The sequence below is a fragment of the Crotalus tigris genome, unplaced genomic scaffold (genome assembly GCF_016545835.1).
Source record: "Crotalus tigris isolate CLP2741 ecotype Arizona unplaced genomic scaffold, ASM1654583v1 scf7180000018420.1175843, whole genome shotgun sequence".
NCBI lineage: Eukaryota > Metazoa > Chordata > Lepidosauria > Squamata > Viperidae > Crotalus > Crotalus tigris.
Window position 1 is genome coordinate 1,113,106 of NW_024096994.1, and position 24,029 is coordinate 1,137,134.

Consider the following 24,029-nt stretch of genomic DNA (forward strand, 5'->3'; position numbering starts at 1 on the left):
TAAATAAAATAGAGCAATCTTTACCTCTCCTGGTTTCTAAAAGATTGCACAAGCATACAATGCTTGATCCTCCTATTATAAATATATATGTTCATCTAAAATATCAGCAAATGTAGTAGATTTCATTTCAAAAAGCTTAATGCTCCGAAACTTGAAGCTGGTAAATATGTTTTTTAAATCAAATTTTATATGGAAACCTATTTGAAAATGTTTTTTTATTATTATTTCAGTAGGTGCTTAAGTACATTAGGGGGAGTGAAGTGATGGTAGTGTTAGAGTACAGAGGGGTTTTTTTTGAGTCTTCATATATTTTTATTTCTTTAACAGATATTAATGAATGTTCTCAGACTCCTAATCTCTGCTCCCTTGGGCGTTGTGAAAATACAGAAGGAAGCTTCCTGTGCATTTGCAAGGCCGGGTTCATGGCCAATGAACAAAGAACAGATTGTGTTGGTAATTACTCTCCTTTATGAGGCAGCTTCTTAATCCTTAAAGCTAATGATCAAGAGCCTGAATCTGAAATATATTGGTGTGATCAATTTAGATTGATTCAGGAAAGAATTTGATTAAATAGAAATACTGCACAATGCTGCACCCCATAGTATAGGGGTAATTAATATTTGATCACAGTTACTGAGGGAAAATTATTGTTCACAATATAGACTTCACTTCAAATACATATTTGTACTTCCTTGACAATATGGTATAATATCTAATGTCTGCACACGAGAATAGAAAGAGGGTTAGTGTTAGAAGCAAAGTTTTTTCTTTAGTAGACTTTGAAGTTAATATAATTTCTAAATGGCAAGAACAATGTTTACTGTAAATATTTCTAGATATGCTGGAAAAGTCTTTGTCTGAAACCCTGAAGAGTTATTGACATCTATATAGGTTATATAGACATATATAGAGGTATATCTATATATATCTGACTAAGAGCATTTCTGATAGACCTCAAGCATGGCAACCTCTGTTGATACCCAAGCAATAAAAAACACTTTTACATATTGGGGATACTGCAGATCACACTCATGAGTTACAGGTAATACATGATGATATTTTTGCAAGAACTCAGCTCTTCTGAATTAAAAAAATTAAGATCTAAAGTAAACCATGTATTTAGTATTCTATGAGTGATATGTGTCTGTCTGTCTGTCTATCTATCTATCTAAATTGCTGTATCTTTTACTTAATGTTTGTATTAAAGTTATCACAAAATTGGATTTTTAGATGTTGATGAATGTGCCAGGCCTGATACCTGTGGAGAAGGGTTATGTGTAAACACCATTGGTTCATATAAATGTGAATATTGCGACAGGGGATTCCAGATGAACAGAAGGGGCCAGTGTGAAGGTAGGTTTTAATGTCCTCTAAACAAATTTCCTGACTACTTAACTTTTAACTATGCTATAATTTTTTTAGCGAAAAAATATCACGGGTAATTAACCATTAGAAGTGTCCACAAATAACCAAGATGACAAACACATGTATCATGACATCATAATCCATCCCTTACCTACTTGCCTGCAACATTTCAGTGGAAGTACAGAAAAGACTGAATTTGCTCTGCAGCACATATTTCATCACTTTCCTCCCTTCAGCTAACACACATATAGGCCATATGCTGTGGGGAATAGCACAAGCAAAACAACTCTTACCACTCCTTTCCACGTGCTAACCCATAAGAACACTATAGTCCATATCAAAATGCTCCTTGGCTCCTATAGCCTCAACTTTCCTTTCCCCTTTTCCTGGGTTGTTGGAGATAGTTCAAAATAAAGTATTAAGATGTAGCTACCTGCCATTTTTATTTCTGAAGAATGCTTCCAGGGCCAATTCTTTCAAAGTAATTCTGGAAGCAGTATTCTTTTTGAAAACATGCCAATTTTCCATTTTTTTTTTTTTAAAATCTATTAAAATTCTGGAGGGTTTGAGAACCTAGTGGACAACATGAGACACACCTACAAAAGCAAATTTCAGATCTTCCAGTATCAGCATGGCTGGAAGCCAACAATATCAGTAGCCTCAGTGCTTCGAAAGACTGATGTCTGTGTTTTGGGGATAGATTTCATTTATCATATAAACTCTTCAGACCCTATTAACCATAAACAGTTGAATGCCTTTTCCTTAGAAACGATATTATCTTTTTAATTTGTTGATCTGCTATCCTGAAATTGTTTATTTCCAATGAAGTTAATTACTTTAGGGTTATGTAACAGCAAAAATTAAGTAAAAAAAATCCATTTATAGTTGGAACAGAACATTGTAAGAACAAATCAGTTTCAAAGAAAAGAATACATAACTGGGGGAAAATGTGAAATTGCTTTTTGGCATGAAGTTTCCTGGTTTTGAATTGCAAATCAATGTAAATTTAATTGAAACATTAAAATAAAGTCTTTATATTTTCATTGTCCTTATCTACAAAATATCATTTTATTAAGAATATAATCTTTTAAACCTATCATTTCTAGTTCAAATAGCTTTAAAAATGTATTGTGTCTATGTGGTGTAGATATGAAAATTATGGACATGTTGCCATTAAAGTTGTAATAGGAGAAGTGGAGAGGTGGACACCAAGAAATAGACTTAAACAACTTGCAGCTTTATGGAGGAACATAACATATTCATTAAATAATGAATCAATGAAGAGATGGGTTAGCTTCTTCCTGTTAATTGCTTGGGAAAGCTGATACTGGAAGTCAGGCACAATGTACTATTGGCTTTGCATTGGTTAAGCTGAGTTGCTGATAGCTATCCTTCTTGCAGTAAGTTGCAGGTATGAAGTTATCATCCATATTCTTTGCCTGTAGCTTTGCTTGGAATTACCTGCCTTTTCAATCCTAGTTGGTAACTACTTGTGCCTTGTTGGAGTTTCTCATTCATGACATTCCCCATTGGCCTTCTTACATGTGTTCTCATATTATGTGTAATTGTATAAGTCTCTTAACTGCAAAGTTATGCTTTGTCCAAAAATCTTAGTGAAGATGAGTTTTGTGGAAGATGCAAGCAGGGTTTAACTGATAAGGCTATAATTTAATACTCATGGGAAAACTATATTATTATGTATTTTTTCTGCATTATTGTTAAGCCGCTGGGCTTAGATTCAAGTTTTTTTCCTAATACAAACAACAACAACAACACAAAAACCCAGGAAGCACCAAGGACAAACTTCTGTTTGCTTTCAGAATAGGACATTTGGAAACATAATATTGCTTAGACAAGAATGTATTTACAGCATCTTTATTTCTTAGTTTCACATGATCATTAATCTCTATTAATATCTTTTTGTTGCCTTAAGAAATTAAAATCTTTAAATATAGTAAGAAATAAATATATGCATCAATGGAAATAACTCAGCCATTAATGTATTTGCTGCCCTATTTCAAAGGAAGTCAAAGTAGAATCTTTATTCTTTTAGAGAGCATGGGAATTACATTAAAAAATAGTTCCTTGCCTGTGACCACCGTGAAAACTGTATGGATTAATGGAGATCGAATTCTAGTTTTTAAGCACTAAACGTACACAAATTGAATATGTTTTGAAGAGGAATCCCCTGGTTTTGAATTTGAAAATTTTAAATGCTAACTGGGTATTTTAAATGTGAACTTTGTTTGAAAAAGAGTTTTGTGATCGAGATGAAGCATTTCAAACTCAAAATGGTATATTTTGAATTTGACTCAGTTCAGATTCAAAATGTTTTGAACTTCTTACAAACTGCCAAACACAGCCTACTTAACATTACATAATATATGTCAGCAGATCTATGCAATTTGTATTACAGTATTTAAGAATCTGGTCTCTAGCGCCAATTTTTGATACCTTTCTACATACTATTATTGCTTTGATGTGCATTTATTCTTTAATTACTATTAAAAATTTCACTGATGTTTTGTTTTTATAGACCTTGATGAATGCTCAGTGCCACATACATGTCCAGATGCAGAATGTATTAATGCTCCTGGTTCTTACCAATGTGTCCCTTGTAGAGATGGATTCAGAGCGTGGAACGGAAAGTGTCATGGTATATACGTTTTCTTCAATTTTTTCCCACTAAAATACTGTTGAAATCAGTATAAAAAGTACGCATAACTCAGTCTATGGGAGAGATTTTTGTGCATATTTCTCCTGGATATATGTATTTTTTCCTGGTATTTGCATTTTGGGTAGACTGTTTTTCCTAAGATTTTGTTGTTGTTTGCTTATATTTTTCCATAACATGCTTGGTTTTATGCATATGTTTGGATTATGAACTATATTGCAAAAATATGAAAAGAGTAGACTTTCCTACTTTTGTCATTAAATATTTACCTCAAAGAACATTCAAGAAATCCACTATAAAAAACTGATTGAAACAGTTAATATTAAGATAAAGACTTACAATATGTCATGCAGAATATCTTTAACATATTTTGTTACACTTTCATGCCAGTTCTTTGGCATGAAAATTTAGCTCAGTTTTAAGTTACCTAGATTTTCCACTTCTTAGTTGCCTTTATTTTTTTGTTTGTTTGTTTATTAAATTTTTATGCGACCCTACAAGCTGACATTGGGCTGCTTACAAGTTATAAAACAAGTAAAAAATAGTTAAAAGATTAAAATAACACAAATTAAAATATTATTAAAACTATATTATATTATTGTTAAGTTAGTGAGATGCTATTTCTGAGACTATTGGCTAATGGTGGGCAAAAACTTTATTGCTTGATTAAAATTCTAAAAATAATAGCCTACTCTGTTCATTTTAGTGGTAAATTCAGCTTTGCAAATACATTCTTTTGCATTTCTGCTAAAATAGAAGGCAATCAGGAATTGCATTTATTTATTGAATCTGTATCCTTCATTTTAGTAAAACTTTTAACAATATTAAAATAACATATTGTTATTTTGTTGCAATAATAATAAGCATGAAACGCAAAAATAAAAATAGGAACAAACAATAACTTTTACAGTTTAATCTTTAAATAACTTTAAAAGATAAATTATGTCCTATAACATTTAGCAGTCAAACATCACAAAATGCTCCAGAAGCACAATAACTGCAGCTTTCAATAGAATGTATTTGGAAAGTTTGGAGGTGGGAAATTTGAAGTAAAGTCTGTCTAGTTTTCTGATCTCCAAATGTATTGGTGAATAAAGTAGGACATAAATATGTATGATATATGCATGTATGTGAAGAACAATTCCATGTTCGATCAGATATCAGATTTTGGGCTTCAGTAAAGGTCTGGAGAATAAGGCTGGTTGCCTGGCAGATGATTAGATTTTTAGTGCATAAAGAGCTAAATGTAGGACAGTCTTGCAAAGATTATGTCTGCACCTCAGAATAAATTTTTTGGAAATGTTGGCCTGCTGCTAACAATAACAGCCTGTTTCTCTTTCTCATCTTTCATAATAACCAGACATCAAGACATAACAAAATAAATGTCGTGGCATTTTTGCATTCTGAATTTCCCTGATCCTGCTCAGTTTCATCTGATGTGCATTTTCACCAAGTCCTTTGCTTGTCATGCTACTGTTTATCCAGGAGTGGAGGAGGATACCCATGGTTGATGCTTTTGACATTGGCCCTGTGTGTCTAAAAAGAACTTTACTTGGCATCATTAATAATAAACTGAAGCCAGAGTGTAACTCGTAGTTTACCACACCCATTTCATTTCAAGTTTTCCATAGCTCTATCATAGCCTCATATATAATAGTAAAAGAACAATAATATTTCAAGAGCTTGGCCTGGCTCTTTCAGTCTGATTACATAAACAGCATTATCTATCTATCTATCTATCTATCTATCTATCTATCTATCTATCTATCTATCTATCTATCTCAAACATTGTTAGATTTTTGTCATGACTCAAGGGAGTTTATGGAATATAAAAATAAGATCTGAAAACTCATTGTCAGACTGGGTGTGCTGATATTTTCACCACTTTGTGACATGCAGGCAAGGAGAGGTCCTCCCTATACTTGAAAGTGCAAGATATTCTCCCTAGTCCCTACTCTAGACTTTATATGGGATGGGGTCTTGATTCTGCTCGGGAAAGACAAACCTGCAAGTACATGAGTGTCAAACCATCTATTTTAAACCAGCACCTTGAATTGAATTGAATTGAATTGAACTGAGCATGGAAACATATTGGTTACCAATGTAGTCAGCTCGGCATAGGTTTAACGCTCTGGTCCTATATTTTTTTATAAGTTGAGGAAAATGTGCTTTATTATTTTTTTTATAAAGCTATTTTTTATTTTCTTTAGAATGTATATCATTGAATAAATTAGCTAGAACATATGAGAAATCGTTTTCTGAAAAAAATTCAACTAAAAGAAATGATATTTTCCGGTATTGTCTAGAATCTTACTGCGTGGCTTTTAGCGTCTGGCTGCAGGGAGAGATAATTTTATTATGTTGGCACAGACTCTGGCTTTTGGCATCTTATCCTGTGATGTCTGCTTTCAAAGCAAAATGGAACATTTGAAAATGACAACCAGAGTAGACAAGCATTTCTTGGTACAGCCTTTCATTGTGCTAGTCCTTGTTGGCAAACTTTGAGGGACTTATTCAGCATTTTCTATGATCTTAAGCAGACATACTTTTATAGTCTTTCTGAACTTTCACTTCCATCTATTATAAAACCTTACTTTTTCCCTCTTCTAAAAGCAAAATAAAAAATGCATTGATAAAATATAAATATCAGGGACATTTTGGAAAACTAATTAGGTTTTGCATTCAATGGGGGTAACACTTATGCATAGTTGAATTTGAAGTTCTTTTTGCTGGCTTTGAATCTACTATCCGAGATTGCAATGTACACCTTTTGTCTTTTACAACAGAGACTACTTAAAATGGCCTCCACTGGTGGTTTCATGGAGTTTTCTTGCTTGTTTTCACTTGCAATATCAAAAGGAGGCATTAACAATGGTAGACTCATTTAATTGGTTTCTACAGGAGTAAACACAGTGGTTTAAGCAGCATTCTTCAAGTCAGCATGGGTGGGAATGATAGGAGTTGCATTTAACAGATACAAAGTGCGGCATGTTTTTGAGTGCAATAGATACTGTCCCAAAACCTGCCTTTCTTATGGTTGTCCAATACAAAACAAATACCACTTAATGAGTAACAGTAGTGTTGTGTGAACCGTTTCCAGATGGCCAAAGCACCTACTGAACCCTTTCCTATGTTGCTACATCTTCTTGAAGGCTCAGGATTGCCCTATCAAGGCCCTTCCTGTGAGCACAGGGCATATTTCGAGCAAAATTACCAGTCAGGCAAAGCTAACTACTGTTTGAAGGAGAAACCAGAGAAGATCATAAAGTAGAAGATGCTTGATGAAATGCCCCTCCAAATAATTTGCACCAATTGAGTTTGCATTCATTTTTAAATACTTGTATTTCTTTTCTAAATGTAGAAGATATATTTTTAAAGACAACACTTCTCATACACAGCTTTTCAGATTACAGACTTGCCTCTCTAAAGCAGTGTTTCTCAACCTTGACAATTTTAAGGCATGTGGACTTCAACTCCCAGAATTCCACAGCCAGCAATGCTGGCTGTGGAATTCTGGGATTTGAAGTCCACATGCCTTAAAATTGTCAAGGTTGAGAAACACTGCTCTAAAGGGACTGGTTATTGTAATTCATTTTTCCAGTATAAATTAATTTCAACTCAGTTATTACTCAGTACGTTTCCAGAGGGATTGGATGTGAGAATTAGCATTAGAGTTAGGATTAAGAATAGAAGAAAAAATTATTTACTCTACATTTGAGTGAATTCATCCAATTTCATATTTTTAAATCATAACAAACCAAGATTGAATTTCTCAGAATAATTTAAAATCTTCAATCTCCATGATGCACTTTGGCAGCTTAAAAAACATATTATTATGGAAACAATCCAGTATATGTGTATAAAAATAATGTATACAATTGTATTATATTATACGAAATCGCAAAAATATGTATACACTAAGGAGATTTGCAAATATATATTTAAAAAACAATGAAAAAAGTTTGAGAATAAAACTAATTACCAGTGACATTATACATTCCCTTTCACTAAATATACTGAAACAGAATTTGATACCCATCTGTCAAATATGCCCTAATTTGGACCCCTGTACATGCCAGGAGTTGAACTTGATAACACAAATGTTTTCTAATACTTTTCTTGTGATTTCTTTAAAAATAATGAATAAAAACAAGTGTCAGATAAATGGGGATTAACAGATTCATCCATTCCTAGTGGGGAAGCAAACGTGAGTATAAAAGGAAACTTGACTAAAGTTTGCATTGAAAGAAGTCAGTGACAATTTATTGATAGATTCTGTGGAAAATGTTTGCCTCATGTCAAACAAACAAATACTATTTAAAATATATCTTTTATATTCACAGATGTAAATGAATGTCAGTATAGCAGTCTTTGCACAAATGGCCAGTGTGAAAACCTTGAGGGATCTTTCAGATGCCTTTGTAGCCAAGGTTATCAACTTTCCCCAGCAGGAGATCAGTGTGAAGGTAAAAACATGAGTAATGCTTATGTGATTTATTTAATGGCAAGAAATCTATTTATTAAGTCATCCTTGTTTTGGGTGGCAAGCTTTCTAAAGAAAATGAACTTCTACAGGAAACAGCCACTTTCAGGTCCCCTCTCCCATGCCTCCTCATAGTAGTGGACTCTTAGCAGGCATCCACAATTTATTGAATAGGATAGACAGAGACTATTAGGAAATTCTAAGATATTCAGACTTTGAGCCACACTGAGCTCTGTAGGTAGTGGCCAGTACTTTGAATTATATGTGGAGATATAACATGGCAGTTTCATGTTCTGGACTAGCTGAAGTTTCTGGGTGGTTTTCAAAGGCGACCTCGTGTAGAGCAAGTTACAATAATCTAAAAATGACAAGAATATGAGCATCATCATTGCTTCTTGTTCCAAATAAGTCTCTGAGTAGGCAAAAGCTCTCCTAGCTACACTTTCCCCTGCTCTTTCTGGGGGAAGAGTCAAAAATGGCACTGTCAAGAGTCAAAAATGGCACTGTCCTAGACTCAGCTCCTCACTCAGCAGCCACTCCATCCTGTTTAAGTGGAGCTTCATTTCCCCCATCCAGATTTTGATAGCCTCCAAATGAAACATCATGACTTCCACTATCTCTCTTAAGTCCAGGATGGAGACTTAGAGTACTTAGTTAACTATCTGCATATTGATCATACCTCACCTCAAACCTAATTCTTCGGTAGTTTTATGTAATTTTTAAACACAATAGAAGAAAGAATTAAATCCTTCCATGACCAAGAGCCCATGACTTGTCTATCCCACAACCACTGTCTGGACCTGCCTGCTTAGGTTGGAATGGAACTATCATAACATTGTGCCCTCAATTCCCATGCCTTTCTAATAATCCAGAAAGATACTGTAGTCTACTGAAATCTGCTGAAAGATCTAGGTGGGCAAGAACTGTCTTACTCTCTGCATCCAAGTCCTACCAAAGTTCATCTGTGAAAGCAACGAATTCAGTTTCTGTCCCATGCCCAGGTTCAAACTGGACTGCCATGAGTCAGGTAACCCATATCCTGCTAGGCCCTCTGCAATTTAAGCCCCATTATTTTTCTCCAGAAAGTTATGGTTAAAGATAGGATAGAAACTGTTTAACTCTGTTGGATACAGACATCTCCTCTTGAGAAGCAGATGAGCCAATGCTTTATAAAGGCCTCTGGCATCTCCCTTTCCTCAAAGGAGAATAGTCACATCTAATTTGCAGTCCCTCTCTAGCTGCTTTTTATCAGCCAGGTGGGGCAAGCATCCAGTCCACAAGTGGCAAAGCTGAGATTGCAGAGGACCCTGTCCATTTGGGATTCATGGGTTTTAAAAACCTCAGGTAACGCCATAGTGCATTACTTTGGTTATTTCAGGTTTCCAGCCAGGGTGCTCGCACCCCCTGGGGGTGTGAGATGATATTCCAGAGGGTACGAAAACTTGGGTTTTCAAAATTATAGTGTATATACATAATTCGTTGCCGTTATTTTGAACTTTTGTAAGGAGCGTGAGAATATATCAGAAATGTTCTAGGGTTGTTGGGTATAGAAAAGGTTGGGAACCACTGGAGTATCTCTATAGATTCTGCCCCTCTATGTTTCAACTCAGAGTGAGTGTGAGACATTTTGTTTCTGGAATGAATTAACGACTAGTTATTCTGCTTGGTGTGTCAGCAGCACTATCCTGTAGCAATATATGTTTTTCTACATTTTTGTGTGACTTTTAAATGACTTTTCCTGCCGAAATCCAGATGTTGGCATAGCTGAGCATCCTTAAAGTTTGAGAAAGGAAAAAGGTTATTGTAAGCTCATGAGTGAGCAACAGCTGAATATGATTGGAGTCAATTTCAATAAAAAATCATAGTAATATTGTGTATCCAGATCCATCCATCCAATTTCTCCCTATTGGCAACCTTCCAGTATTACAACATGGGCAATTAATACAGAAAGACAACTTACTCTATCAAGCAGCCATATTGAAACTGCTAATAAACTTAGTATGTTTTGATTCAATTCTTAATACTCTTTGCAAATATAAGTACATGAATGTATTTTAAAACTGTTAAAAATTGTTAGTTGTGGGGAACAGAATTTAAATAAATACCTAAATGTTTATTGATTATTTGCAGATGTAGATGAATGTCAGCAGCAGCAACAGCAGCAGTTCTGCAGAAATGGGCAATGCAGAAATGTAGCTGGATCTTACAGGTGTATTTGTGAGCAAGGCTATCAGCTGTCACATGCAAGAGACTATTGTGAAGGTATATTGTAACTTTCATTTTTACCATGTTTTCATTAACCCTTCAGCCAAATGCTATTTTGTGAATTACAGTTTTTACACTGTGTGTGTGTGTGTGTGTGTGTGTGTGTGTGTGTGTGTGTGTGTGTGAGAGAGAGAGAGAGAGAGAGAGAGAGAGAGAGAGAGAGAGAGAGAGAGAGAGAACACATGAAATGATGTCATTCAATATGAAGCATTCTTCCGAACAATATTATTACTTAGAATCAAAGGCTTATGATCAAGGGAAGTGGGACATTTGTAGGCCATGTAGTCCAAACTCTTGCTGAGGGCAGAAGATACCTTCCCTCATCCTAAATAATAACTTCAAGCAAAGGTTACAAAAAAAAATCCAATTCTTACTGTTTGGGGCTACCCTACCACAGCCTTTCTACAGTATAGTAATTGTGTAACAAATGCATAATTATTTCATCCTTGTTATATATAGTTAATTGTTCTTTCTTTTCACCTTAATTTCCATGGTGGGTGATTTTGGAACATTACAACACTAGAGAAGGTAGCTGATCCACTTTCATAGACATATATTTTATATGAAACGTTGGACTCTAGTTGATGCCTCCACCCACATTTCTAACATATTTTGTTGGTCTTGAATTGATTAAAGTACCAAACGCTATAACTTAGTAACAAAAACAAATATTCTTAGAAACTTGTGCCTGGTTTAAATGTAGCATTGTTAACCAGTGATCAATTGCTGAAAAAAAATACATAAATGCTTTTGCGATTCATGAAATCTGAGTTCTTGTATGATTTAGATTTATATAAGGGGACAAATGGTTATAGCATTTAACAGCTGTGTGGAACATAGACATTCAAAAGCTTTCTTTTCTGTGGAAATACAATTATGGGAATGCTTCTCTTGTTGACATTCCATCTGTCAGACATGTTACATATGGCCTCTGTTTAATTTTTTTCTGCTGGTAAGTGATTTTATATATATAGGTTTGCCCAGAATAAAAAGAGACTTGAATTAGTTTGAGTCTTTCCCCTATTATATTCTTATTTAAACTTGGTTGTCTACCAACTGTGGTTTCCAAATAATCTGAAGCAATTTTTAAAATACTTGGGGGGAGGGAAGCTATATGTAAGTCATAGTTTTTAAAATTTTGCTGGCAGTCTTACAGCCATGTTCATATTATTGTAACCCTTAACAAATTAAATAACATTTGCCTCCCCATCATGTCTAATTACAAGACAAGTAAAACAACTGTAGGATTGCATGGGATCATCATCATTGTAATATATTTAGTGTCTGGATTTATGAACATGAACTTCATTTACATATGTGTTAAATATGTTCTTTCATAATTGTTTCATCCAAAATTATAAGTGGTCTCTGGGCAAAGCATCTAAATCATAATAGCACCCTCATACTTCAACTTCATTATCAAGTAATATGATGAACCATACATTAAATTATTTAGCTTCTATAAATATGATACAAGAATTTCTCAATTTCTCATCAAAACATTGTGTCTATTTTTTTAAAGGATTTTGCCAGTGTTTTGTACAATTTAAATAACTGAGCATGTTTTTGTTCATTTTTATTACCTTTAACATAACAGAAAAGAAAACAGCAAAATAAACAAAACGTAAAAATACATATATTATCAAAAAAACAGTAGCAGTAGTTTAATAAATAAGTGAAAAATACAACAAAAAACAAGATATAGAAGTATAATATGTATTGTTTATTGTTGGAACAATAAACAATTGCAATTCTATATAGAATTATGTGATACAAATATTATTTGTGTGTGTTTGTGTGTGTGTATATAAAATACACACACTTTGCATACTTTAACTTACTGTGTTTTGTATAAATAAGTTCTATATTTTTTTACATGTATCCATACAAAGTCTGTTTCTTTCAGCAGTCTTTGTATCTATTCATACAAAGTCTGTTTCTATTATATCCTAATACTGTCCATTCAGCCAGTGATGATATACATATAGGTTCCAGTGTTGCCCAAATTGGAAAATTAATAACACCAATTGTTGGCTTCTAGTGCTTGAAAATTAGAACAATCTAGCATTATTTGAAGGGTAGATTAATATTTTGTTGTCTTTATGGTGTATACTTTTTATGTGAATCACTCAAGCATTCCTCTATCTCTGATTTTTCTATAGAGAGATATTGTTAAGTAAGTATCTTCTATCTGAAATTGGATTTGTTTCAGATATTAATGAATGCCAAGAAGACAAGAATGTTTGTCGTGGGGGAACTTGTATTAATACCAAAGGGTCTTATGAGTGTACATGTCCAGAGGGCTTCCAGTTAATTCCTTCTAGAGGTTGTCAAGGTACGGTATCACTAAAGGATTTCTTTTTTTTTTTTTAAAGCTAAGAAACATAATTTTTTATGGTTGAAATTATTGTATGAGTACTCCTGTCATCATAGCATTTGTCAAGCACTATCCTGACATTCACAATTGTTTTAAAAGAATTATCCCATAAGTTCAAATATTACCACGTTTCATTTTTTAATCTTTGTACAATTAAAAATTATAATTATTAATATTATAATTATAAATTTAGTACATCCTTTCATTTGCATAAGTTGCTGCATAATAGAAGTTGATAAGAGGTTTTCCAGGAAAAAAAATGGACTGAAAAAAAATCCTATGCAAATGAGTATGAGTCTAATTAGTACATTCATCTTAGTATCCATCATCTGCACAAGTACGTAGACAACAATTATTTGGTGTGTTGGAAGGAAAGCCTGAATTACCTGCTTCTGCATATTTTAGAACAGTTACCTTGAAAAGCAGGCATACAGTGTGGAAAATGTCAAACTGTATTTGACCTTAACCAAAAGGCTGAAAAACAGTTAAAATTGCCTGAAGTGGTGAAAATTGATCTCAGGAAATTTTCTGTCCCACTTTTATTAGCATTTGTAACATTTACCAACAAGTGCTGAAGTAGGCAAGTTCTTGAGAATAGTGGGCATAATTGCTATGTTGAGAACACTCACAAAAGACCGAGCTTTCAGGAGTTTTTCAGAAACCAAATCTGGTAAGTTGTTTCACTACCACTTCTCCTCTAGCTCCTTAGAAAAATCTTTCATCGTACTTTTTTGTATTTTTTTCAAAATAAAATAAACAGATTTTCAAGTACTAGGCTCTAAATATATTTCTTCCCCCCTCCCCCCAATATGTCTTAATGTTTTATGTCAGCAGTTCTCAACCTGTGGGTCGCAACCTCTTTGGGGGTCGAACGAGCCTTTCACAGGGGTCATCTAAGACCATCGGAAAACACATATTTCTGATGGTCTTAGGAACCTGTCTCGCTTTCAACTCCCCCTAAAATTCTTCATTCAGGCAGGCTTCCAGAGTTTGGCCGGCATGATGCAGGTAACCCCTCCCCCCTGTCCTGCTGCCTCCCGTGGCACTGTGCCACTCCACGTCCCGCACCTCAAGCCTCTATGGCACAGAACTGCTGGCGTGGTCCCCAATGGCCGTTGACGCGCTCCCCGCCGCCGGCGACCATGCAAGCCCTGCCAATTGTTCCAGCCAAAGAAGCGGGTGGCTGGGAGGCCGCCGCGGCGCCAATCTTCTGCACCCATCAGCTGGAGACCCCCTGATTGTGTGCTTGTCAGCTGGAAGGTCTGATGACGGAGCCAGCCAGCGTGGAGGGCGATGGGGAGGTGGCGGCCTGCCTGCCCACGAATGTTGGGCCCACAGGGCTTGACACAGAGTCGACGGTCCAACATAACTTCCCTCATCGGATGAGAAAGAAGGAATCTCTCCCACCCTTGTCCCTTCCTCCCCCCCAAGCGACAACAGGAGGTTGCAGACAACTAAGTCAGCCAGTGCAGGAAGCCCTGGAATGGCCAGTTCAGGGTGCCTGGTTGCAGTGCTAGATGTCTTTTGCTCCTCCTAGAAGCCGGTGGCAAGAGAAAGAAGTCGTTCAAACTTCAGGCTAGCTACTGGACGCCTATTCGCACTTTTTCCCCCCTTTTTTTTAGTACTTGTCTGCCAACCCACCCCATCTGTAAAAGAAAAAGTCTTCCACCCAAGCATAACTTTTAAGGATTTTAAGGATCTTTTAGAGGAAGAGAGAAATAGAGAGAGGGAGAGAAAGAGGGAAAGAGAAATAGAGGGAGAGAGAGAAAGAGAGAGGGAGAGAGAGAGGGAGAGAAAGAGAAAGAAGGAGAAAGGGAGAGAGAAAGAAAGGGAGGCAGGGAGAGAAAGAGGGAGAGAGAGAAATAGAGGGAGAGAGAGAGGGAGAGAAAAAGGGAGAAAGAAGGGAGAGAGAAAGAGGGGGAGAGAGAAAGAAAGGGAGAGGGAGGGAGAGAGGAAGAGAGAAAGGGCGAGAGGGAGAGGGAGAGAGAGAGAGAAAGAAAGAGGGAGAGAGGGAAAGAGAAACGGGGAGAGAGGGAGATAAAAGAAAGAGGGAGAGACAGATTAAATTAGTAACATGGTTGTTAAGTGAATCTGGTTTCCCCCATTAACGTTGCTTGTCAGAAGGTTGCAAAAGGCAATCACATGACCCTGGAACAATGTGACCATCATAAATATGAATCAGTTGCCAAGCATCAAAATGTACATCACATGACCCTGGGGATGCTGCAACGGTCATAAGTGTGAAAAATGGTCATAAATGAAGGACTACCTGTACTTTATGACTTTTTCCCATTTGTAACAATGAAAATACATCCTGCATATCAGATATTTACATTACGATTCATAACAGTAGCAAAATTACAGTTATGAAGTAGCAATGAAAATAATTTTATGGTTGGGGTCACCACAACGTGAGGAACTATATTAAAGGGTCGCGGCATTAGGAAGGTTGAGAACCACTGGTTTATGTGAAAGCCAGGAGCATTTTCATAAATAAAGATGAAGGTAGAGGCTAGTGTTTTCCTTGGTAGAATGCCAGTCCTGATTTAATTATTTATTTAATATAATATTTTTTTTAAAAATGATGCCAAGTGATGAAAGGAACCTTGCAGCAAGAAGAGAATTGGAGAATAGACTTCAATACATGTATTGGAGCCAGTGAACATCATAAATGGTGCAGTACTGTCTCCAGTATACTTCAGCTGGCATTATGCTGAGAATAAGCATCATCAAGAAGTCACTGTCAAAAATCAGCATCTTTATGGACATACAGTACTCAATTTGACATTTGTGTTAAAGCATCTAAGAAAGACCTGCTATACACTCCTGCAGCCTTTTTGTATTCAGCCGGGTTATTTTTTTAAGTATTGGCATAAGGTGTACTGCCTTTCCAAGATTCAACATTACTTTGTTAGGCTGGTAGGAAGGAGAAGAATCCCATTTCACTCTTGGAGGCTAGTTAGTTTGTATGACCACAGTTATCAATCATGCAATTTTTATTACCTGTTAATAAAGACTTTCCTGGAGTTTCCCATATATGAGTATTTCAGAAATAGTAATGGCTATTTTAAATGTTGCTGATCATTTTAAAAGTTCAGGGTTCATATTAATATAAATTTGTTCGGTCTCTGTTTTTGTGTTCCTTCCAGATATCAATGAATGTGCAGGATCCAACCTCTGTTCCTCCCACGGAAAATGTTTAAATACTGAGGGTTCTTTCCGCTGCATTTGTGAACAGGGTTTTATGGTTTCTAGAGATGGACGAACATGTGAAGGTGAAATGGGTTTGATAGAGCTCTGATTCTTATATCCAATCATTAGTTTTCATTCTTTCTCTACAAAGACCCTCACAGAATTCCATGATCTACAAAATTGACAGAAGAATATATTTCAGTGTCCCACATAATGATTTAGATGAGTTAACAGCAGCTCAATGAAATTCTTTGAGTTTTCTCAGAAGATATAAGGGTTTAATTTAGCAGGGTAGTTCCCAATCTGGAAAAAAACATTTCATAAAGTTGTATGAGCTGCTTAAGGGCACCAAATGACAGATACCAAATATTTGTTGCACAGAAATATAGATCTATATGAAGCCTTTTATTTGAGATGTGTTTGAATATTAGTAGCTCGGGTTGGTAGTTGGGTTTTTAGTTTGATCTCTGAGCTCGCAACCAAATTGCCAAGCTCGGAGATCAAACTAACAGCCCAGCGTTTTATTTCTTTACACTCAAGAATCAATCTAGCCCAATTGTGTATAAGAATAAGCTACTGCTTTTAGATAAGGGATATGGGTTTAGGAGGTTATGTTTTATTAGGTGAGGCCCAACAGGAAGAAAAGAATGAGATTGCTCTCTCTTTCTAAACCATCTTCTTTCCAACAATATTAAGGGGTAAATGATCAGGACAAATCCAAAAAAACTACAGAAGAATATGTGGTTCATATTTTGACCATAGAATGATAGCTTTGCAACAGTTTCATTCCCAACATAAGCAGATACTTATTTCTAAATGTTTTTTTTTCTGTACAATTTGGCTTATTATGTCCACTAATATCAATGGATATAATATTAGGAAAGTCATTGCCATATGGTAGTTAAGGTGATGGCATGAATTAGGAATATTCATTTTCAACTTCTATCAAACATGAAAGTCAGGCTGACTTTGGGCCATTCATTCATTTGTTCATTCAATTTTTATAGCTACCCATCTCACATACATAGCTCTGGGCAGCTTACAAAATTAAAACATAAACAATACCAATATCATTCTCTTTCAGTCCAACTCAGTCTCTCAGGGCTATTGTTAGGGAAAGGCTGCCTTGCTTTTAGAGTAAAGGCAGAAATAATAATAATAACAACAACAACAATTCTAATTTGCTATTTTCAGATATGGATGAATGTGCAAACAGTACTATATGCGGTGACCATGGTTTCTGTGAAAATTCTCCCGGCTCCTACCGCTGTCTTTGTTATCAGGGATATCAATATCTACAGGATGGGCAGGGCTGTGTGGGTAAGTTGTTAAATTTTAACAATTTTCCTTGACAAATCAATTTTCATGGAAAATTTAAGTTTCTTGTTATTTTTATTATGTACAGAAATAAATTTGTGAACAACTTTGTAATAAGGAACCCATTATCTTACCTTTTTAGAATCTTTTTGTGAAAACATCAGACTGTTCATACATTTTGTTAATATTATTGGCATAATTTAACTTTTTAAAGTTTTAAAATTTAAGAGGGAAATACAAATGACAAACCAAGAGAGCGATTAGGATAACAGGATAAAGGAACCATGGTGGCGCAGAGGTTAGAATGCAGCACTGCAGGCAAACTCTGCCAATAGCCTAGAGTTTGATCTTCACAGGGTCAAGATTCACTCAGCCTTCCATTCTTCTGAGATTAGTAAAATGAGGAGTCAGATTGTTGGAGGCAATATGCTGAGACTGTCCCAAATTGGGAGGCCAACAAGGAGGCTACATTGTATGGAGACATGAGAATAATATGGAAGATCCAGAATAGGATTGTTTTGGACCAAGATCACAAAATGACAATGAAATCAGAACTACCTGAACATTGGTGGCACAATCACTTTCCCTTCATTTTGAAGTTGGAAACAGATAAAAATCCTCTAAAATAGAAAACTTCCAAGTAAAAGAAGAAACTCCTCTTAATTCATATGTGTGGCACTAGTCCCCTTATTCTTAAGTCCTGCTGAAAATATCAAGTTTCACCTTTGATGCATTCCTGCTCCAGGTTACCCTTCTGTTCTTTCTCTATCTTTCCTCCCTCCTCCTACCATTCTTCCAATACACAAGGAATCTTGAGAGTTAGGAGGGGGCACCAAGGAATACATCTATCAAGATCAAAAACCCAAGGATAAAGAGAATAAAAGAAAACAAAAAGTCCTCTCCAGTCTGTGTTCTGGATTTAGAATAAATTAGATAACAAAAAAATGAACTAAAATCCTACCCACTAGAAATGCATTTTTTTTCCTCCAAAAAACATTCTGTATACTGGAAATAGTTGAAGGACAAAGCTGAGGGGGGGGGGGTGAAGACACTTCTTTGCTTTTCCTGTAGAGCTTTTAAAGCCCCTGACTATTCTCTTGAAATAGTGAAAGGAATGAGTCTCCCTGGCCAAAACTAAATAAATGAATCATTTAGCAAATAAACAATATTCCCTTCTCAGCAAGGTTAGGGGCAGCTTTCATTATATTTGATAGAAGTGCCTTTAGCCGTTTTAATTTATCTGCTGCAGCCCTGCCAGATAAAAGGCTGGAGGCCCAGAGATCCATGTGATAAAAGAGCAAAACTAGAGCTCTTTGGAAAATAATTGAAGCAGTGAACAATTGAAGTCGTCAGTTGCAGATTCTGCATTCACCAAAGTAGTTTATTTGTGTGGACTGAAATTATCTCAGAACAAGAAAGTTTTCCAAAATGAAATGGTAAATGATAGCTTTAAGAAGAGTTTCTGCCTTACTACTCTCATTTCTTCATTAATATAAGATCAGAGCCATGATGGCCAATAATATGGTTGAGATCCAGAGATCTAACATCTAGGGAAAAACATATTTGGAGAGCACCTTTAGAAAATCTTAGTCAAACTAAAGCTAATAATTTTGAAAAAGCTTGGTTAAGTCTAAACTTTTAAGACAATGGAAATTTTTAGTCAAAGTAATCTCTGTCTAGTGACTCCAGAGCAATGTGATATGGATCATTCAGAACTCACCATAAAGCAACTGTTGATATCTATGTCGTGCTAATTTATCTAGGTTCAGCAGAATGAGGGGGGGGGGGAAATACCACCATGATGCCATAGAACCTCAGATCATTACTATACATCTCATGAGCTATGACTGGACTTGAACCTGATTTTTAAATTTCAAAGTTCCAGAAATTCCTCAAACCTGTTAAACAATACACATTTTCTTTTACATAACCATTTTTTTATGATTCGGAGATATTGGTCCTGCATTATGCCAGTTATTTCAAATCCTCCCAGAGTTATAAAAGGTCATAAGGCAGCCTCAGAAGAAAAATAACAATTCCCTACTATGAATTTCTGTTCTCTAAATCAATTAAAGGCATTCAACCTGCCTTGTATTCCAGAACTAGAATTTTTATGTGGAGTTCTACCTGCCCTGGGCTTATGTGGATGGACCTTAGTGATACTTGAGTTTTCCCCAAGTTTCTTATTTCCTTTTCTTTTCTGCCCTTGATATACATTAATAAGCCTTTAAACTGATATCTGAAACTTATTACAATTTTAATTGTTTTCTAGATTTTTTTTTAAAACTTGAGGGGCAGTTTTGTTTTGTTTTTTTCCCCTCTTCCTTGGTCTAAGAGGCAAGATGGCTCCTTACAAATTTGCTCCAGAAAGAGATGCCATTTTGATTCTGCAGTATGAAACACCTTACATTTCACTCAAAGAATTCATCTTTGGGACTTTTTTGTTTTGTTTTTGGTAACAATCTAAAGACAGTACTGGAATATCACCTGTTAGAACCATCCTTAGTAAATGCAATATTTTTAGTATTATCCTACAGTTTGCCAAATTGATTAGGGATGCATTCTTGAATTCAATTGTAGAAATGTTAATGACAGTTTTGGAATAAATAATTATATGAATTATTTTCAACAATAATTATGTTAGTTATATAATAAATGCAAATACTTTTTTAAAAAAATAAATATTTTTAGCTTCCCAGCTGATAACACTGATGCAAAGAGAAATAAAAGTGTTTTCTTTGGTGATGATGATGCTGATGACGATGATGATGTTAAGACTGATGTTAAATAAGATTGATAGAACAAAACAAAATGAAGAAAGTTTGGATTGATGTTACGCTTTATTTTTCAGATGTGAATGAATGTGAAATGCTAAGTGGGGTATGTGGCGAAGCTCTCTGTGAAAATGTGGAAGGCTCCTTCCTGTGTTTGTGTTCAAATGAAAATCAGGAATACGACCCAATGAGTGGACTGTGTCAGTTCCGCTCTTCAACAGGTAATGTCCAGTGACTCTGAATGTATCTGTTGGTTAACATGTAGACATCTTTAGCCTGACATAACTCAAAAGAAAGGCTGATTGTACCAAATTGTTCTGTCATAGATTCAAATTTTAACAATAATAATGAACTAATGACTGTGAATGTTTTGAAAATTGTTGTTTTGAAAGTTATATAAATTTCCTGCCAGTTTCTTATGCTTATCCATTCTTTAAATATCATTTATACATATATTTATTATGTTTTCTAGCTTGTATTCTTGAAAAATCTCAGAATTACACGTTACAGAAAAACTGATGCATAAACCATGATCAGGTTTAAAAAGATAGAATCACAAAGTACAAATAAGAATATGTAATCCATTAAAATATTTGTTAAATAATCCTATATTCAGTTCTGGGAAGTCGGGGGGGGGGGTGGGGTGGTTGGGGAGGGGGGGGTTGATTCTTATTTGTAAAACTTTTGAAAAATTTCAATTAAAAAAAAAAAAAAAAAAAGAATATGTAATCCATGAAAACTTCTTGCAATCCCAATATTAGGTTCTTAAGTCATCTTTGTTAATGTATTGACTATGAAAGTTTCTGAGAAGCTAAAAGCAGAGGCTTTCATTACATTAAACAAATTATTTTTGTTACAACATACACAAACAGTACTGTTCTTTATCCAATTCGTAATTCAGAATAAAGTAGAATAAAAAAATACATAATATATATTACTAATAGCAATAGCAAAAATAATAATGCTGTAGTGTGGCTGTTAAAAGTTTTGCATAGGCTGATATAAGTGTAAGATTAAATGATGGATATTGTCTAACTATATAGTGTTGAAATTGCATGCTAGGCAAGCCTCAATAAAATTGTTCTGAAACTAAAGCCATACTGTGGAAAAATCTCTCTGCCTAAAAAAAAATAATGACTTGGCAACTAGTTGAAGAAGGCCTTCAGTACAAGATCTTTGTCATATCAACCTAATATATTCAATTATCTATTCTCTAGCAGGCATGTATAATCAGCCACACTAGAGAAGTTTGCCATGTCTTGCACATTTGAATGTTCTCATCTAAGGAAAAAAAATAATCTAGTGTGCAAGATTAATATGGTATAATCTTATTGTTCCTGGGAGAACATTGCAGATTCCAAAGGATACTGTTGATCTTTCTGTCCAGAGGTTGAGGGAATTATTTACTTGGAAGAGGCCTCTATCATTCCACATGTCTTTAATGTTCCAGTCTAAGCAAGGATGCCCACAAGGGAAGCTTTGGAAGTAAGATTTCTACTTTTCCCAATACTTCCCTACAGCTGGAAACAATATGCTTAACCCTTGGGGATAAAAATTCAAAGCAGCATAACTTGAGCAATTCTGTCACAGATTCTGTCACAGATTCTTCACAACTCCGCCGGTTCTCTGGTATCAAGTATAACATCTCTATGTCCTTTGGAAAAGTCATCTTAGGACAGCAAATGGGAATCTTTTGTGCTCAGCATGTGAAAAATTAAGAAAATGACTAACTTGACTCTGCTGAGGTATTGCTCAAAACATCATGACATATCACCTTTAGCATCCTTGTGATAGGTTCTCCTAGAAAATAAGGAAGCTGGATATCTAGTGCTCTTTGTTTACTTGGTTGTCTATAGAATAAAGATTTATTTTTCCTCTACCCATATAATGGAAGGGAGTTAAATTTGGAATACTAAATATATGTTCAGATTAAAAGAAAATTGGAAAGACTGCTTAATTCTGTTCAAGAGACCAGCATAGCACAGATTGCTGATATTTCAGAAATCTAGCAAAATAATGTCAAGTTCCTTCAATATGACACAAAATTTAAGGCAAGAACAAAAGAGCATAGGTTACAGCTGGATGGAAAGAAAGTTATTTGTTTAAATTTGATTGCCAGATCCAAACACTTACTAGCATTAATCTCCATGCTCTTCAATAATATTTTAATTTTTGTGTCTGCTTTAAAACCTAAGAATATATCTTTTTGTTGCCCTGAAAGCCAATGATTTGCCATTGTGGTTTATTTTTGTGAATATTCATTGCCTTCTTATTTTACTGAAATATTTGCTTAGAACTACACTTTATGCCTCCTTCCCAAGTAAGGTCCTGCAGTCAGATTTATTCTGGACACCATAAAGACTTTTCTTCTAACCAAGCCTAAAATAACCATCTCTGTAAAATAGGTTACATTGGTACATCTTTCAAATGTCCCCAGAGATTTGCAGCATGAAGTAAATTATTACATCTATGTAGATGCTAATAATATCAAAGAAGACTCATAAATATGTAAAACTGGTTTATTCTGTGTACATTTCTGTTCTTTCCATAAAAGTTTTTTGTCTCATTCAGTTTCCAAACTTTCACAAAGTCTGTCTAACTTTTAGTCACAGCTGTGTAAATAACTATTTTAAAAACCAGGACATTAAACAGGGGAGAAATTGAAACAGAATTTAAAAGGATGTAAAAATCACTATGAGTTTCACATTCTGTTGCAGCAAAAATAATAAATTTGAGCCTGTGTTAATTTGTATTCTGCACAACACATGAACCAAACTTATTTAATTTCTCCAATTGGCTAATATTTTGGTTTAGCTGTTATTTTGTTTTGTTTTTTATTTTAATCTTCTCAGTATTCATTATTTATGTCCATATAGATGATCATTTTGTCTGACTGAGATAAATTTTACCTGCAAAAGTCATGTTATGCCTCCTCCTCCTCCTCCTCCTCTATTTTGCTTCCCCTGCTCTTCTGAGTGGCTTTTTGTTCAGTGAAAATGTATGCTTTGGTGATGATGTACAGATCCTTCTGTCACTTTGGAAAAAACCAAATTAGTCCAGCTACATATGTGTGATATGTAACATTCTTAATTTTGATCTTCTTAGACAGTGGATAATGCCATCAAACCATATATTTTATGAATTCAGACATTTTGGAAAACTACATACCCAATGGAAAAAGAGAGACCTCAGACTGTACTAATACGCTGCAGCACATTTATTAATTTTGCAAAGTATAAAAGCATGATGAGAATGCAAGTGTGCTGAATTCGAAAAACCTCATGTTGCTTTAATTATTTGTTTCTTCTAATAGAAACATATGTTCTTCTGAAGGCAGAAAATACATATCTAAATGTATAATAGCCATTATATGAAACAGAACTTCCTAACATGACTTATTATTTTATATATCACAATCATCTAAATGTTTGGGGCAGCTCAGAGGACTCTTTAGGGCTATTCATTTTTAATTAGTGTCTGTAGGCCTTGTCATATCTCTGTTCCAGCATTCAAATCCTAAAAAATAAAATAAAATCCAGGGATGGAGCCCATCAGGATTCATTAAATCATTGAAGTGGACCA

At 35.0% G+C, this 24,029-nt stretch overlaps 1 protein-coding gene across 4 annotated transcripts in view; it reads left to right on the plus strand.

Annotated features, from left to right (window-relative positions):
- The window catches only part of LTBP1 (latent transforming growth factor beta binding protein 1), a 196,184-nt gene that overhangs the window by 137,258 nt on the left and 34,897 nt on the right, over positions 1-24,029 (plus strand). For all 4 annotated transcript variants that reach the window (XM_039352347.1, XM_039352349.1, XM_039352350.1 and 1 more), the window contains 9 exons: positions 328-453; positions 1,231-1,353; positions 3,902-4,021; positions 8,383-8,505; positions 10,653-10,784; positions 13,000-13,122; positions 16,314-16,439; positions 17,551-17,676; positions 20,525-20,668. In XM_039352347.1, the coding sequence (XP_039208281.1) occupies positions 328-453; positions 1,231-1,353; positions 3,902-4,021; positions 8,383-8,505; positions 10,653-10,784; positions 13,000-13,122; positions 16,314-16,439; positions 17,551-17,676; positions 20,525-20,668 (1,143 nt within the window). The remainder of the gene's footprint in view (positions 1-327; positions 454-1,230; positions 1,354-3,901; positions 4,022-8,382; positions 8,506-10,652; positions 10,785-12,999; positions 13,123-16,313; positions 16,440-17,550; positions 17,677-20,524; positions 20,669-24,029) is intronic.